The 17,840-nt window shown below is 40.0% G+C and overlaps 1 protein-coding gene across 1 annotated transcript in view; it reads right to left on the minus strand.

Moving 5' to 3' along the window:
• The window catches only part of LOC121443800 (probable ubiquitin carboxyl-terminal hydrolase FAF-X), a 158,370-nt gene that overhangs the window by 107,770 nt on the left and 32,760 nt on the right, over positions 1–17,840 (minus strand). Inside the window, 1 exon segment of the mRNA XM_041645577.1 lies at positions 7,115–7,219. Coding sequence (XP_041501511.1) covers positions 7,115–7,219 — 105 coding nt within the window.

A 17,840-nucleotide genomic window follows, 5' to 3' on the forward strand; every position in this document is an offset into this window, starting at 1 on the left:
TAAGAATGGCACCCACATGGATAACTGCATCCATAGAAAGCCTGAGAAAGCTTGGGAAAGAATAAAGTAAAGCATGTTTTCTTGGTAGCCACTATTTCTCGGGTCTGCTCTGCTTGCTAGAGGCAAGCAAGCGCTCTCATCTAAGAGAAGCTTCCTGACTCAGCTTTAGCTGTAAAACTGCAGCTCTTTTAAGAGGTCCTGCCACGAAACACTTAAATAGTGTTGATAAAAAGCTGACTGCACGCTTTTCGGTTTTCAGACTTAGCAGGAAAAAAGCTGTGCAGTTTTAAAATGCCGGTTTTCTGGGCCATCCTGCCAGGGCAAACTCTGACTCTTTCAGTCAAGCGGTCTGACTATGGGGCATTTGAGTGTGGTTTGTGAGCACACTGTTGCAGCTTGCTTGCTGGCAGGGACCTTGAAACACCACAGAGTTGTGGCAATAAACATGGCTACAGCCAGTACCTCTGCTATGATGCTGGCATCGCAGAAAGCCAAGGAATGAGCTGAATCCAGACATCAAAGCCACGGTTTAATCCTACTCATATTGCTTGGTAAATTAAAGACTCGTGTAGTCAGAAAAAGAGAGATATACAGTAAAGAGAGATTAAAAAAAAAAACCTCTTAATGGTTTACTCTGTGTTAAAATATATGCTGGTTTGGGAGGGAAAAGAAAGCAGTTAAAGTCCTTAAAAAAAAAGAAGGGAATAGTTGGGTGTGGTGGTACACACCTTTAATCCCAACACTTGGGAGGCAGAGGTCGATGGACCTCTGTGAGTTCAAGGTACAGTGGCACACGTCTTTAATCCCAAAGCTTGGGAGGCTGAGGTAGACAGATCTCTGTGAGTTCAGGGTGTAGTAGCACACAGCTTTAATCCCAGCACTTGGGAGGCAGAGGTAGGTGGATCTCTGTGAGTTCAAGGATAGCCTGGTCTACAGAGTGAGTTCCAGGATAAGATACACAGAAACCCTGTCTCAAAAAGCCAAAAATTAAAAATAAAAAATACAGTTTAAAATAAAACTGCATAAAGATGGAAAACACATAGAGAATCTGGACACTGTATGTTATTATGCTCTCTCTGAATTGTTTGAATGCTGAGGAAGGAGCAATAGCTGCTAAAAGATATTTGCTTATAAATGCTGCTAAATTAATCCAAGTTAGGTACTTTGAAAATACCTTGATTTCAAAATTGAAGTCAAGATGTATGTTACTTTGGAGAAGAGATTTTGCTTTTTCCTCAGGACATGAGAGGCTGTGGATTCATTCTGAGTTAAGAAAAATCTGGTTTGATCAAGGAAGACCAGCTGAGAAATCTCTGATAGGAACAGACAGCCCAGATGTCTGAGTTCTACATCCAGAACAGATTCAAGACTGCCGCCTGAGATGATCAAGACTCACAGGATACTCCAGTCAGGACTTGATCATAATTCTACATTTTCTGTAGCTCCCCATAAGATTATCAGCGCTCCCAACCAGCTGGAAGTAGCATGGAATACTGTGCCCACATTCCCAAAAAATGGACTAAGGATGTTTTCCTTTGTTTAAAAAAATAAAAGGGGAAAGTGGTGCGGGAGAATTGTCTGTATTCTGTCAATCATGTTTTAAATAAACGCTGATTGGCCAGGCAGGAAGTATAGGCGGGTCAACCAGAAAGAAAGCAGAGGCGGGCGATGAAAACAGGAGTATTCTGGGAAGAATTAAGCTCTTTCCCGAGTCCTGCCCAGACCACAGAAGAAACAGGATGTGATCTGCATGGCTAAGAAAGGTACTGAGCCATGTGGTTAACATAGATAAGAATTATGGGTTAATATATAAGAGCTAATACGAAGCCTGAGCAAATGGGCCAATCAGTTAATAAACTTATGGAGACCTCAGTGTGATTTTCTTTAGGACCTAAAGACTGTGGGAGCCAGGCAGGACAGAAATCCTGACAAGCAGCCCTCATACTACAACAATTGATGATTTTAAAGAAGCAAATCCCAAAGAAGGGAAAAACACACAAATTAACATCACCAACAATGAAAACAGACATAGCCTCACAGTAAAGGGTAAGATATCTAGTCAAATGAACCTAAGAAACAACCTGGTGTAGCTATTCTAATACCTGATAAAATAGACTTCAAACTAAAATCAATCAAAAGAGACAAAGAAGTTCATTTCATATTAGTCACAGGAAAAATCCATCAAAAGAAACTCTCAATATTGGAAACCTAGGGCCCAAATACAAAAGCACCCTCATGTAAAAGAAGCACTTCTAAAGCTCAAATCATACATTAAGCCCCACACGCTAATAGTGGGAGACTTCAACACACTCCCCTCTCACCACTGGACAGGTCAGTCAAACAAAAAATGAACAAATAAGGGAACTAACAGATTTTAAGACTCAAATGGACTTAACAAACACCTAAAGCATAGTCCATCCAAATATGAAAGAATATATACATTCTTTTCACTACCTCATGGAACCCTTCTGAAAACTGACCACATACGTGGTAACAAAAGAAACCTCAACAAATACAGAAAAACTGGAATAACGCCAAGTATCTTATCAGACCACTATGGCTTAAAACTAGAATTCAAAAGCAATACTAATTCCAGAAAGCCCACAAACACATAGAAATTTAACAATGCTCACCTGAATTATTGATGGGTAAAAGAAGAAATAAAGGGAGAAATTAAAGACTTCTTAAAATTCAATGAAAATGACCAAACAACATACCCAAATTTATGGGAAACAGTGAAAGCAGTGTTAAAAAGAAAGCTATTAAATTCCTACATAAAGAAGCTGGAAAATCCCACACTAGTGAATTAACAAAACATTTGAAAACTTTAGAACAAACAGGAGAAAACTCACCCAGGAGAATTAGCAGGAAATAATCAAAATGATAGCTGACATCAACAAGTAGAAACAAAGAAACAATACAAAGAATCAATGAGACAAAGAGTTGGTTCTTTGAGAAAAATCAACAAAATAGACAAAGCTTCATCCAAACTAACCAAAAGGCAGAGAGAGAATATCCAAATTAACAAAATCAGAAACGAAAAGGGGGACATAACAACATACATGGAGGAAATCCAGGTCAAATTTCAAAAACCTGTACTCCACAAAATTGAAAAACTTAAAGGAAATGGACAAGTTTCTGGATAAATATCACTTACCAAAATTAAATCAAGACCAGATAAACAAATTACACAGACCTGCTGAAGAAATAGAAGCAGTCATCAAAAGTCTCCTAAACAAAAAAAGCCAGGAGCAGATGGTTTCAGCTCAGAAATATACAAGATTTAAAGAACTAATACCAACACTCCTCAAATTGTTCAATACAAAAAAACAAAAGAAATATTGCTGAATTCTTTTTATGAGGCTACAATTACCCAATCCACATAAAGAAAAACCACACTAAAAAAAAAAAGAATTACAAACCAATCTCCTTCATGAACACTGATGCAAAACTACTAAATAAAATACTGGCAAATCAAATCCAAGAACAAAACAGAACCATCATCCACCATGATAAAGTTGGCTTCATTCCAGGGATGCAGGGATGGATGGTTCCCTGTATGAAAGTCTGTCAACGTAATCCACCAAATAAACAAACTAAAATATAAAACCACATCTCATTAGATGTTGAAAAAAGTTTTCAACAACATTCCTTCATGATAAAAGTCTTGGAAAGAGCAGGGATACAAGGAACAAACCTAAATACATACAGCATGCCAACAGCCAACATCAAACTAACTGTAAAGAAACTCACAGAGATCCTACTGAAATCAGGAACAAGACAAGGTTGTACACTCTCTCCATATCAATTCAATATAGTTCTAGAGGTCTTAGCTACAGCAATAAGACAAAGACAACCAAAGGAGATCAAAGGATACAAATTGCAAAAGAAGAAGTCAAACTCTCACTGTTTGCTGATGATATAATAGTTTACATAAGTGACCCCAAAAATTCTACCAACGATCTTCTACAACACATAAAAACTTACAGCAATGTAGCAGGATACAAGACTAACTCAAAAACAATCAGTAGCCCTCCTGTACACAGATGATAAAAAGGCTGGGGAAGAAATAAAAGAATCAATACTCTTCACAAATAGTCACAAACAGCATTAAAATACCTTGAAATAACGCTAACCAAACAAGTGAAAGTCTTGTATGACAAGAACTTTAAGGCCGGGTGGTGGCGGCACATGCCTTTAATCCCAGCACTCGGGAGGCAGAGGCAGGCGGATCTCTGTGAGTTCGAGACCAACCTGGTCTACAGAGCTAGTTCCGGGACAGGCTTCAAAGCCACAGAGAAACCCTGTCTCGAAAAACCAAAAAAAAAAAAAAAAAGAAGAAGAAGAACTTTAAAGCTTTGAAGAAAGAAATTGAAGAATACACCAGAAAGTGGAAGGTATCCAACCCTCTTGGGTAGGCAGAATTAACATAGTAAAAATGGCGATTTTACCAAAAGCAATATACAGATCCAATGCAATGTCCATCAAAATCTCAGCAAAATTCTTCACAGACCCTGAAAGCAATGTACTCAACTTAAAATGAAAAAGCAAAAAACCTAGGATAGCCAAAACAATCCTGTACAATATAAGAACTTCCAAAGGCATCACAATCCCTGACTTCAAGCTCTACTACAGAGTTACAACCCTGAAAACAGCCTGGTTTTGGCATAAAAACAGACAGGAGGACCAATGGAACCAAACTGAAGACCCGGATATTAATCCTTTGAAATATAACACCCAATTTAGACAAAAAAGCAAAAAATATCAAATGGAAAATAGAAAACATAATTAACAAATGGACTGGCATGACTGAATATTTACATGTAGAAGAATGAAAATAGATCTATATCTATCATCATGCACAAAACTCAAGTCCAAATGGATCAAAGACCTCAGCATAAAGCCAGCCACACTGAACTTTATAGAAGAGAAAGTGGCAAGTACACTTGAACGCATTGGCACAGGGAACCACTTCCTAAATACAACCCCAGCAGTACAGACACTGAGAGAAACAATTAATAAATGGGACCTCCTGAAACTGAAAAGCTTCTGTAAAGCAAAGGACACAGTTAACAAGATAAAATGACAGCCTACAGACAGGAAAAGATCTTCACTATCCCTAAATCAGACAGGGGTCTGATCTCCAAAATATACTAGAACTCAAGAAATTCGTCATCAAAAGAACAAATCATCCAATAAAAAAAAATGGAGTAGAGGCCTAAACAGGGAACTCTCAACAGAGGAATCTAAAATGGCTGAAAGACACTTAAGGAAATGTTCAACATTCTTAGTCATCAGAGAAATGCAAATCAAAACAACTCTGAGATTCAATCTTATACCTGTAAGAATGGCCAAGAACAAAAGCACTGATGACAACTTATACTGGAGAGGCTGTGCGGTAAAGGGAACACTTCTACATTGCTAGTATGAATGCAAGCTGGTACCGCCCCTTTCAATATTAGTGTGGCAATTTCTCAGAAAATTAAGAAACAGCCTCCCTCAAGACCCAGTAGTACCACTTTTGGGTATATATCACAAGGGATGCTCAATCATTCCACAAAGACATGTACTCAACTATGTTCATAGCAGCATTATTTGTCATAAACAGAATCTGGAAACAACCTAAATGCACCTCGACTGACGAATGGATATGTGGTACATTTACACAATGGAGCACTACACAGCAGAAAAAAAAATTATGACATCTTGAAATTTGCAGGCAAATTGATGGAGCTAGAAAACATCATTTTAAGTGAGGCAATCCAGATGCAGAAAGACAATTATCACATGGACTCACTCATATGTGGTTTTAAAATATAAAGTGAAGAAAACCAGCCTACAAATCATAAATCCAGTGAACCCAGACAACAACGAGGACCCTAAGAGAGACATACATAGATTGCAGAAAAAGAGAGGGTCTGCTGAGTTAATTAGGAACATGGGTACCTTAAGAGAGGGTTGATAGGGAATGGAGAGGCAAGGAGGGGAGCAGAGAAAAATGTAGAGCTCAATAAAAATTAGTAAAAAATATACATAAACATGCCAGTAGTATTCACAATATCAAACAACTTTACTTTTTAGAATATCACTTCATTTCTTTCCCTCAGATAGCTCCACCTATATATAAAATGGTTCTAATATATTGGTTTTTGTCATTTTAATGAGAGTATCTTCTACTGTATCCTTCTATAATTTATACACATTTAACTTCAGTTTGGGGCCTACAAAACTACAACTGTTAAAATGCTGAACAGGCATCCTACAGTATATACTATGAATTTCTCCAAGGTATAGCTGGCATTAACAGCAATTGGGATATAGAATATAATTCTTCACATTTTAATGAAAATTATCAAACAAATACTTTATCTTCAGGGCCTAGTAAAAGTTATTGCCAAAAATGTAATAATGATTTTAAACAAGAAATCTTGTATAGCTAAAGTCAATGGTAAGGGGGCTGGAGAGATGGCTCAGTGGTTAAGAGCATTGCCTGCTCTTCCAAAGGTCCTGAGTTCAATTCCCAGCAACCACATGGTGGCTCACAATCATCTGTAATGAGGTCTGGTGCCCTCTTCTGGCCTGCAGACATACACACAGACAGAATATTGTATACATAATAAATAAATATTTAAAAAAAAATAAAGTCAATGGTAACTAGAATATTTGTACACTAATACTGTAACAGGGTTCTAACTTTTGATTAGTCAACTTTCTAACCAAATACACAGAAAAAGAATACTTAATAGTTAAACAATTCCATCAATACAAATGCAAATACACATTACAGAGTATGTACAAAATAATATTTCTTATTATTTTATCATGGTTGAGCAGTTAGGTATTTTCTCCTCATCATCCCACCCTTCATTATATTTATGTAAGATATTTTACCATAAACATTAAAATTTCCAGGAAAGACTAAAGTCAAAGAACTAAGCAGAATTAAAATGGTTACAAGTGCATACGCATGACAGAAATTATTATATAAACCACTTATAAGTTCTAATTAGAAGAAAAAGGAACTATCCAATGATCAATGTTTTTTTCCAAAGGCACATAAAAGCAAAGAAGACCAAATTAAATAATAGCAATATTTTATTATTTTTACTTTTACCTTAAAACAATCAAAAAGATGATCAAGTTGTTCAGGAGAAAAATCCCAAGCTAATTTTGCTAGTAGTTCATGTACATTCTTCACAATGGCTTCATGCTTTCCTGCCTTCAAAGAAAGAAAACAAAAAAAGGTAAAAGTAAATATAAACCACTGTATTATGACTTGGATAACCCTTAGTTACCTTCTCACCTGAAAGTGTAAGAATAACCCTTAACATAAAACAATTTCCACTGAAACTAAAGACACTTAGTTTTTCCACTTAAAGTACTTAATAAAAAAGAAATTATTAATTTAACTTATTAAATTAATTAAAGAATTAAAGATTAAAACACCAATAATATTCAGGAAAAAAAACTTAGTCTATAAAATATAGTAAACTTTTTCAAAATTAGAAACCCAAGTAGGCTCTCTGCTCCTCCCTGTTCTAGGGAGCTTCTTTTCATGCAGTACCAGCCTCGTTCCAGGTTCCACAATGGTAAAGGTCAGAGGGAACGAATTTGGCCATATTGGATGCCTGGTTACCAGGGTTGCCTTCACTTCTGGCACAGTGGACGTTGTTGCCATCAATATCAACTACATGGTCTACATGTTCCAGTATGACTACACCCATGGCAAGTTCAAAGGCACAGTTAAGGCTGAGAATGGGAAGCTTATCATCAACAGGAAGGCCAGCACCGTCTTCCAGGAGGGAGATCCTGCCAACATCAAATGGGGCGAAGCCGGTGCCGAGTATGTTGTGGAGTCAACTGGTGTCTTCACCACCATGGAGAAAGCTGGGGCCCACATGATGGGTGGGGCCAAACAGGTTATCATCTCCACCTTCCGCGAATGCCCCCATGTTTGTGATGGGTGTGAACTATGACATGTATGACAATTCCCTCAAGATTGTCAGCAATGCTTCCTGCACCACCAACTCCTTAGCTGCCATGGCCAAGGTCATCCATGACAACTTTGGCATCGTGGAGGGACTCATGACCACAGTCCATGCCATCACAGCCATGCAGAAGACTGTGAATGGCCCCTCTAGCAAGATGTGGTGAGATGGCCGTGGTGCTGCCCAGAGCATCATCCCTGCATCCACTGGCGCTGCCAAGGCTGTGGGTAAAGTCATCCCAGAGCTGAACTGGAAGCTCACAGGCATGGCCTTCCATGTTCCTACCCCCAATGTGTCCGTTGTGGATCTGACATGCCGCCTGGAGAAAGCTGCCAAGTATGACGACATCAAGAAGGTGGTGAAGCAGGCATCTGTGGGTACACTAAAGGGCATCCTGGGCTAGGCTGAAAACCAAGTTGTCTCCTGTGACTTTAACAGTGACTCCCACTCTTTCACCTTCGATGCTGGGGCTGGCATTGCTTTCAATGACAACTTTGTAAAGCTCATTTCCTGGTACCACAATGAATTTGGCTACAGCAACAGGGTGGTGGACCTCATGGCCTACATGGCCTCCAAGGAATAAGAAGCCTGCCCAGGAACCCCATCCCAGCAAGGACACAGCAAAAGAGAGGCGCCCTCGGTTGCTGAGCAGTCTCTATCCTAACTCAACCCTTGACACTGAGCATCTTCGTCAGTTTCCATCCCAGACCCCCAGAATAGCAGGAGGAGCTTAGGAAGCCCTACTCTCTTGAATACCATCAATAAAGTTAACTACACCTGTCAAAGAAAATAAAAAAGAAACCCAAGTATTCAAAAAAAAATCAACCACAATGCTCAAACAGGCTCCATCCTAAAGATGCAGGGATAATTCAAAATACATAAATAAACATAAAGGCACAGCAATAGTGGTGTACACCGTTAATCCCAGCACTGGGGAGGCAGAGGCAGGCAGATCTCTGAGCTCAGTGTAGGGGAAGCCCAGTGTGCTAACCCCTCCCGCCTGTCTCGGCTGAGTTTCCCAGCATTCGAGCTTGGTTGGCAGCAGTACAGCCCCGGCTGAATGAGCACAACCCTGCTGCGGTTCTAGCCAGCTGTTACCGCCAGCGCTGCTGTAAGGTAGGCGCACCACAGGGCACGTGACTCCATCCAAGCGAGCTCCCCCCAATCACTCTAACCTCTCAGGCAGCGCCATCCACGCTCCCACTGCTGTTTACAGCCATACTCTAATTCACATAGCACACTGTCTGTGGTTTAACTTCCAGTTTTGAGCCAGATCTCCTAGAAACACTCAGAGGCTAGTTACAATTTTCTTAGGCCAAATGTTATTATGGGAATTTTACCATCATTTGCTTTCACAGGACCCCCTAAGAAGAACGTCGCCCCCATGTCAGCTTAAAGCCCTATTACAGGACGACATCCCCTCTCCCAGCGGAGTTTACCCTCAGGTTTAGGGACATCATTTAGTGGTTGATACGGGTTGAGGGGATTCTTGTATATTGATATACTGAATATTAAATGTGAGTATGCTTCTACCTCTATTTCTTCTATAAGAGTATGCTTATACCTGTTTATATTGTATTAATATATTTACCATATCGCAATATACATTTCTACCTCTGATATTATTTATGTAATGACACTGTTTACAGTTGGAGATCATTGTCCTCATATATTGCACAGTTGTTTATTCTCTTAGTCTTCAAGCTAGATAGGTATTGAAAATTATATCTTTGTCATATTTATATTAGGATAATCAGGTTCTTTAGATACATAGAGATATTTAGTATAGATAGTATAATCTTCAACCTCTTCGAAGAGCTGTAGAAAATGGCCTTTAATCTAACCTAGGAATTCCGTGCCAATGAGACACAGTCACTCCTGGCAACACCGCTCTACTCCTGAGAGAACGTTGAGCACCAAAGACACTCCACTGGGAGCTTGTCTTCTTCTTCGCACAACTGGCCTTCAGGCAAAAGAAAAGCCCACACCTCAACTACTGACAAAGATACAAAATATCCGTAAGTGGATAAAACAGGATTGTCCTATCTTGCCAAGACAGGGTAGGATAGTTCTAAAAAAAGTTTCTTGCCTTTGATAACGATCTGCCAGTTATGTTAGGCCTTAGCCAAAGTTGGTTGACTCAACATTGCTAATGAGACGTTGGGTGATTGCACAGGCAGTCAGCTGTCTCTGTCATTTGTTCCACATTTTGGAAATTTCTCGTTTGTTCTTCCTGTTTGCTTAAGAAATATTACTTCCCCTCTCAGATCTTTGACGGAGTTGAAGATTAGATAATTGCAATTACTCTCTACATTATTTAGATTCCTTGAAATAGAATGTTTAGTAAAACTTTTGTTACAGGTTTCTTGCTCAATATTGTTTGTTATTTGTAATTTTATATTTATTATTTGTTCTTATTGTATATAGTTGTATTTGGTTTGGTTCTGTCTTATTTAGACAAAAGGGGGAGATGTGGGGGCAGGCAAGCCAATCACCTTGTTTGAAGGGCAGGATCCCCTTAGGCTAATATTTACTTATAAATCTTGCGGGTGTACTCCCCAGTCTTCCCTTCTGTTTCCTGCTCTTTGTTGGAACCTTGGTTTTGTTAGCTATCCCCTTCTTCCCCTTAATAAAGCTGATATTAAAGCTAGCCTGATTAATCCTATTTGCCGGTCGTTTACACCCCATCAGTTCAGAGCCAGTATTATCTACAGAGAAAGTCCAAGACAGGCTCCAAAGCCACACTGTCTTGAAAACTATTTCAAAAAACTGTCTCAAAAAATCAAAAATAAATAAAATGAAAATTAACTGAAAGAAAAAAACACATAATCAAATCGTTAGATTAAGAAATACTCGATCTGGGCGCTGTGTCCGAGTACTCGGGGCTCCCGGGCGGGCAGCAGTTCCTTTGTTTCTGTGGCCTGCCTGCACCAAGCGGGGTAGGCGCTTTGTTTGCGAGCTGCCCAACCAGCACGGAGGCCTGATCTCTCGGTGCCAGGAGAACCAGCATTGGGGTGAGTTTCTGGCCCACGGTGCCAGCCTGGGACGAGGAGCTCAGGGGTTTCTTGGCCCCCTGTCCTTCTTGGGCTCTCTGCAGGGCCTCTACTCCCTGGGTGCTGCCTCTTTCTTCCTGGCCCACCCAGCTTCCGTCCAGAGCCCTCCCCACTTCGGCCCCACCGCCCTCTTTTGGTGCGTGGCATCGACCAGCCCAGCCTGTCTGGGCGCTGTGTCCGAGTACTCGGGGCGCCCGGGCAGGCTGCAGTTCCTTTGTTTCTGTGGCCTGCCTGCACCAAGCGGGGTAGGCGCTTTGTTTGCGAGCTGCCCAACCAGCACGGAGGCCTGATCTTTCGGCGCCAGGAGACCCAGCATTGGGGTGAGTTTCTGGCCCACGTCGCCAGCCTGGGACGGGGAGCTCGGGGGTTCCTTGGCCCCCTGTCCTTCTTGGGCTCTCTGCAGGGCCTCTACTCCCTGGGTGCTGCCTCTTTCTTCCTGGCCCACCCAGCTTCCGTCCAGAGCCCTCCCCACTTCGGCCCCACCGCCCTCTTTTGGCGTGTGGCATCGCCCAGCCCAGCCTATCTGGGCGCTGGGTCCGAGTTCTCGGGGCTCCCGGGCGGGCAGCAGTTCCTTTGTTTCTGTGGCCTGCCTGCACCAAGCTGGGTAGGTGCTTTGTTTGCGAGCTGCCCAACCAGCACAGAGGCCTGATCTCTCTGCGCCAGGAAAGCCAACATTGGGGAGAGCCAGAACGAGGGGGGCGGACCTTGGACTTTCCACAGGGCAGGGAACCCTGACTGCTCTTTGGACTGGAGAGGGAGGGGGAGAGGAGCTTGGGGGAGGGGGAGGGAAATGGGAGGCTGGGAGGAGGCGGGTCCTTTTTTTTTCCTTTTCTCAATAAAAAAATAAATAAATAAAGGAAGGAAGGAAGAAAGAAAGAAAGAAATAGTCTCTGGCAAAATCCAAGATATCTTCATGATAAAAGTCCTAGAGGGATTAGGGATATCTCAACATAACAAAGGCAGTTTCCGGGAAGATTATAGCCAACAGCATCTTGAATGGAGAGAAATGAAACTCTAGACTTCACTAGAATGAGGAACAAGACAAGGTTGTCCACTCTCCACATCTATTCAAAATTTGATGTCTTAGCTAGAATAATAAGACAACAGGAGATCAAAGGGTTAAAAATTGAAAAGGAAGAAGTTAAAATATATTTATTTACAAATAATATGGTAACATACACAGGTTACCGAAGACTAATTCCACCAGGAAATTTCTATAGCTGATAACACTTTCAGCAAAGGATCTGCACACAAAATTAACTCACAAATATCAGGAGCCTTCCTATATTCAAATGACAAGCAGTCTGAGAAAGAAATTAGGGAAAAAAACACCTTTTATAAAAGCTTCAAACATAAATAACCTGGGTATTTTGAACTAAGCAAATAAAAGACCTGTATGAAAACTTAAAAGTCATGAAGAAATAAACTGAAGAAGACACCACCAGTACACTGAAAAACCTGTCTGTGCTCATGGATCAGTAGGATAAAATAGTAAAAATGGCCATGCTACTAAAAGCTATCTACAGAACCAACGCCACTTTCATCAAAATCCCAACACAATTCTTAACAAATCTTGAAAGGTCAGTCAAACTGTAGAAGACTGAAAATAGATTTATAATTATTACCCTGAAAAAAAACACTTCAAATAGATGAAAGAACCCAACATAAAACCACTTACACTGAACCACATAGAAGAGAAAATGACAACAGTCTTGAACACACTGACATAGAAATAGACAAGAATAGTACAGGCAGTAAGATCAATAACTAAGGGACTGGAGAGATGGATCAGAGGTTAAGAGCATTGCCTGCTCTTTCAAAGGTCCTGAGTTCAATTTCCAGCAACCACATGGTGGCTCACAGCCACCTGTAATTGGGTCTGGTGCCCACCTGTAATGGGGTCTGGTGCCCTCTTCTGGCCTGCAGACAGAATATTGTATACATAATAAATAAATATTTATAAGATCAATAACTAGTAAGTAGGATCTCATGAATTGAAGATGTTTCCGCAAGGCAAAGGACACATTATTCAAAGTGGCAGCCTACAGAATGGGAAAAGATGTTTCACCAACTCCAATCCAATAGAGACCTAATATCCAAAATAAATAAAGAACTCAAGAAACTATCAAGGAAACAAACAATGGGTACAGATATAAACAGAGAATTCTAAATAGAGGAAATTCAGTGACTGAGGATACTTAAATGGCCAACATCTTTCAGCAATGAGGGAAATACCAATCAAAACAATTCTGATAGTTCATTTTACATCTGACAGAATGCCTTGTGACAAGTGACAGCTCATGCTGAATAACAGAAGTGACAGTTCATCCTATGGAGAATGTAGACTGCCTAAAAGATATGATAGGGCAATGGTGGCACAAAGCTTGTGGGAGTAACACAACCAATATAACGACTTAATGTCTACTTCACAGAAACCATACCCTAACCTACCTGTGTTTTTCTTAAATATTTATTTATTATGTATACAATATTCTGTCTATGTGTATGCCTGCAGGCCAGAAGAAGGCACCAGACCCCATTACAGGTGGCTGTAAGCCACCATGTGGTTGCTGGGAATTGAACTCAGGACATTTGGAAGAGCAGGCAATGCTCTTAACCTCTGAGCCATCTTTCCAGCCCCTGTGTTTAAAAGCTCCTAAGACTAGATAGTCCAGAGGCCTAGGGCAAAACCAAGTAAGACTGGTCTATTAAAAAATAGTGAATAAATGACTCCTGATGGTATTACATTACAGATCAGTGCCTTCTTTACTCAATCATCAGAAGAGAAACTTTCCCCTAGAGCAGATGGAAACAAATACAGAGAGGCCTGTCATCAAACAGTAGGCAGAAAGTGAGCGATCTTAGAGCACTCAGCCCTAAATGATGTCTCCATCAAATTACCCCAACTCAATAGTCCAGGGAACCCCATGGAAAAGGAGGCACAAAAGAGCCAAAACGAGAATAAAGGCCTCTAAACCAACTGAGCAAAGAGACTGAGGCAACATGTACAGGGCCTACATCAGGTCCTCTATGAATATATAATGACTTCCAGGTTAAATGTTTTTATGGAATTACTGAATGTGCAAAGTAGTGGTTCTCTGATTCTTGTGCCTTCTCTTGGGCTCTTTTCCTTCTGTTGAGTTGCCTTGATCAGACTCAATGTGGTTGCTTTTGTTTTATCTTGCATTTTACACTGTTATTAAAGAATGAATGAATAAAACCTAGACACTATAATACCTACAGGGATTAATAACTACTCCAGGAGAGGCCTAATGTTTAGCAGTAGTTGAACAATGAATAATGGATTCTGGGCAGTGGTGGCACATGCCTTCAATTCCAGTACTTGGGAGGCAGAGGCAGGTGGATCTCTCGGAGTTCAGGGCTGGCATGGTCTACAAGGTTAGTTCCAGGAACAAAAAAAAAAAAATAGATTCCACAGTTTTTTGTGTGCTTTTATTTAGCTAAAGTTTGAAGTTTGTTTTTGTACTTTGTTTCCTGGGTTTGTTGTTATACTTCCTTCCTTTTGTTTGAGAAAGAACTTAAAATTTGGGTGGATAAACAGGGAGGAAGAAATGATCTGGAAAGACTTGGGTAGAATCAAATTATAATTAAACTTAAGTTGTTTTAAATAATTAAAAAATTTAAATCATATTTAAGACATATGAAATTCTGCCTTAATAGTCATATATTTAGAAATAACTATTGGTGTCAATCAAGTCAGTATATTCATTATCTCACAGTCTTTTAGTTTGAGTGCCTAAATGTTATATTATCCAATCTCTCTCTCTCTCTCTCCGTTTGTTTTGAGACAAGAGTTCCTGGCTGTCCTGGAACTCACTCTGTACACCAAGATAGCTTTAAATCCAGATATCTGCCTGCCCCTATCTCCCAAGTTCTGGGATTAAATGTGTGTGCCACCACCACCAGCTTATGATCTACTTGGTACTATATACTTATATGTTACTGTTATAACTGTTATGCTGTGTATTTTTATTTAATGTTTCATATGTATCTGTGATATTATATATATAAAATTTAAAGAAATAATGAATAAAGTCCTTTGCTCTGTTAAAAAAAAGAAAGGAACCTAAATGTTTAATGAAGGAAATATAAAATATTTTATCTGAACAAAAAACTTGGCAGCATCTCTATAGTTGTTCCTTGCTGTCAGTTTCAGTAATTCTTCTGAGACCATCTCCTTTTGTTTGACTGGTGAACCACTATCTACTAGGGACCTTAGAAGTGCCACACTTGTATGGAACCTAGGTAGTCTAACTGTGCACACCGTACCCTCTTTCATTCTGGTTTCTGGAGAGTACTCTTAGACTTTCTGCTACCTGCCCATCTCAGCTCCTCCTCAACCTCTACCTCTTCCATCTTCTTTGTACTCATTCACATCCTTAATAGTGTAATCCTAGTCCTTTTTCTGACTTAAAGACCTTGAAGGAACTCCAGGATTGGTTGCTGCTGGAGGTCCGATAGCTTATCACCCAACCCCATCACTACAACAACTTGGACATGGTTGGGGTCTAAACCCCAACTCTAATCAGGTTTCAGAACTGAGCTGTGAAAACTGAGATCCAAGCATCATTCTTCTGGCCAATCAACTGTCAGATTGGTGTAATAGATTCAACAAAGCTCTATTCCAATAAACAACATAACTACAGATAAGCAGAGTCAGTGTAAACACAACATGAATAACAAAGACAATATGGCTTCACCTAGAACATAGCAACACTACTGTTTGGGTCTGAAAAAGTAATTTATTGGAAGCACATATATATTTGTTTATTGGAAGACATATTGGAAGCACTAGGACTTCAAAATAGCATTTATAAACATGATAAAAAAAGTTGAATGAAATAAAAATTCAAGACATGAAAATATAGATGAAGAAAAAATAGAACTGGTAAAGAAAAGGTGAACCAAAATAAAGTTCAAAATCAAAATCTTACCATGTAAGCTCAGAGGGAAAGACACATCAGTAGCATAAAAGAAAAAACAAAGACTTTCAGGGCTTGAGATACTCTAACCAAGGAAGTGAAAGATCTATATGACAAGAACTTTAAAGCATTGAAGAAAGAAATTGAAGAGGATACCAGAAAATGGAAGGATCTCCCTTGCTCTTGGATTGGGAGGATCAACATAGTAAAAATGGCAATTTTACCAAAGGGAATTTATAGATTTAATGCAATCCCCATCAAGGTCGCATAAAAATTCTTCAAAGATCTGGAGAGGACAATAATCAACTTTATATGGAAAAGCCAAAAACCCAGGATAGACAAAACAATCTTATACAATAAAGGAACTTCTGGAGGCATTACCATCCCTGACATCAAACTCTATTACAGAGCTATGGTATTGAAAACAGCTTGGTATTGGCATAAAAACAGAGAAGTCGACCAATGGAATCAAATAGAGGACTGGATTTTAACCCTCAATCCTATGAACACCTGATTTTCCATAAAGGAGCTAAAAGTATACAATGGAAGAAAGAAAGCATCTTCAACAAATCCAGGTGCTGGCATAACTGGATGTCAACCTGTAGAAGAATGAAAATAGACCCCTATCTATCACCATGCACAAAACTCAAGTCCAAATGGATTGAAGACCTCAATATCAATCTGTACACACTGAACCTGATAGAAGAGAAAGTGGGAAGTACTCTACAACTTATGGGCATAGGAGACCACTTCCTACGTATAATCCCAGCAGCACAGGCATTATGGGCAACATTGAATAAATGAAACTGAGAAGCTTCTAAAGCATAGACACTGTCACTAAGACACAAAGGCAACCTACTGACTGGAAGAAGATCTCACCAACCCCGCAACAGACAAAGGTCTGATCTCCAAAATATATAGAAAACTCACGAAACTAGATTTTAAAATGCGAATTAACCCAATTAAAAAATGGGGCACTGAACTGAACAGAGAATTCTCAACAGAAGAAGTTCAAATGGCCAAAAGACACTTAAGGTCATGCTCAACCAACTTAGCGATCAGGGAAATGCAAATCAAAACAACTTTGAGATATCATCTTACACCTGTCAGAATGGCTAAAATAAAAAACTCCAATGATAGCCTCTGTTGGAGAGGCTGTGGAGGAAGGGGTTCCCTCATCCATTGCTGGTGGGAATGCAATCTTGTGCAACCACTTTGGAAAGCAGTGTTTCGGTTTCTCAGGAAATTCGGGATCAACTTACCCCTGGACCCAGCAATACCACTCCTGGGAATATACCCAAGAGATGCCCTATCATATGACAAGAGCATTTGTTCAACTATGTTCATAGCAGTATTATTTGTAATAGCCAGAACCTGGAAACAACCTAGATGTCCTTCAATGGAAGAATGGATGAAGAAAGTATGGAATATATACACAGTAGAGTACTACACTGCGGTAAAAAACAATGACTTCTCGAATTTTGCATGCAAATGGATGGAAATAGAAAACACTATCCTGAGTGAGGTAACCCAGACCCAAAAAGATGAACATGGGATGTACTCACTCATAATTGGTTTCTACCCATAAATAAGGGTCACGGAGTCTACAATTGGTGATCCTAAAGAAGCTAAGTAAGAAGTTGAACCAAAGGAAAAACATATAGTTATCCTCTTCGCTATGGGAAGCAGACAAAATTCCCGGGGAGAAAATTGAGATCCTGGGGGTGGGGTGGGATGGGGGTAAGGGGAGATGGGGAGAGAAAAGGGAGAAGGGGAGAATGGGGGGAACTTGGGGAAAAAGGAAGATAGGGATGAAGGAAGGTGGATAGGGGAGCACGGAAGCACAATTCTTAGTT

This window comes from Microtus oregoni, unplaced genomic scaffold (genome assembly GCF_018167655.1).
Source record: "Microtus oregoni isolate MIOR12 unplaced genomic scaffold, Mior012 000113F_000, whole genome shotgun sequence".
Taxonomy (NCBI): domain Eukaryota; kingdom Metazoa; phylum Chordata; class Mammalia; order Rodentia; family Cricetidae; genus Microtus; species Microtus oregoni.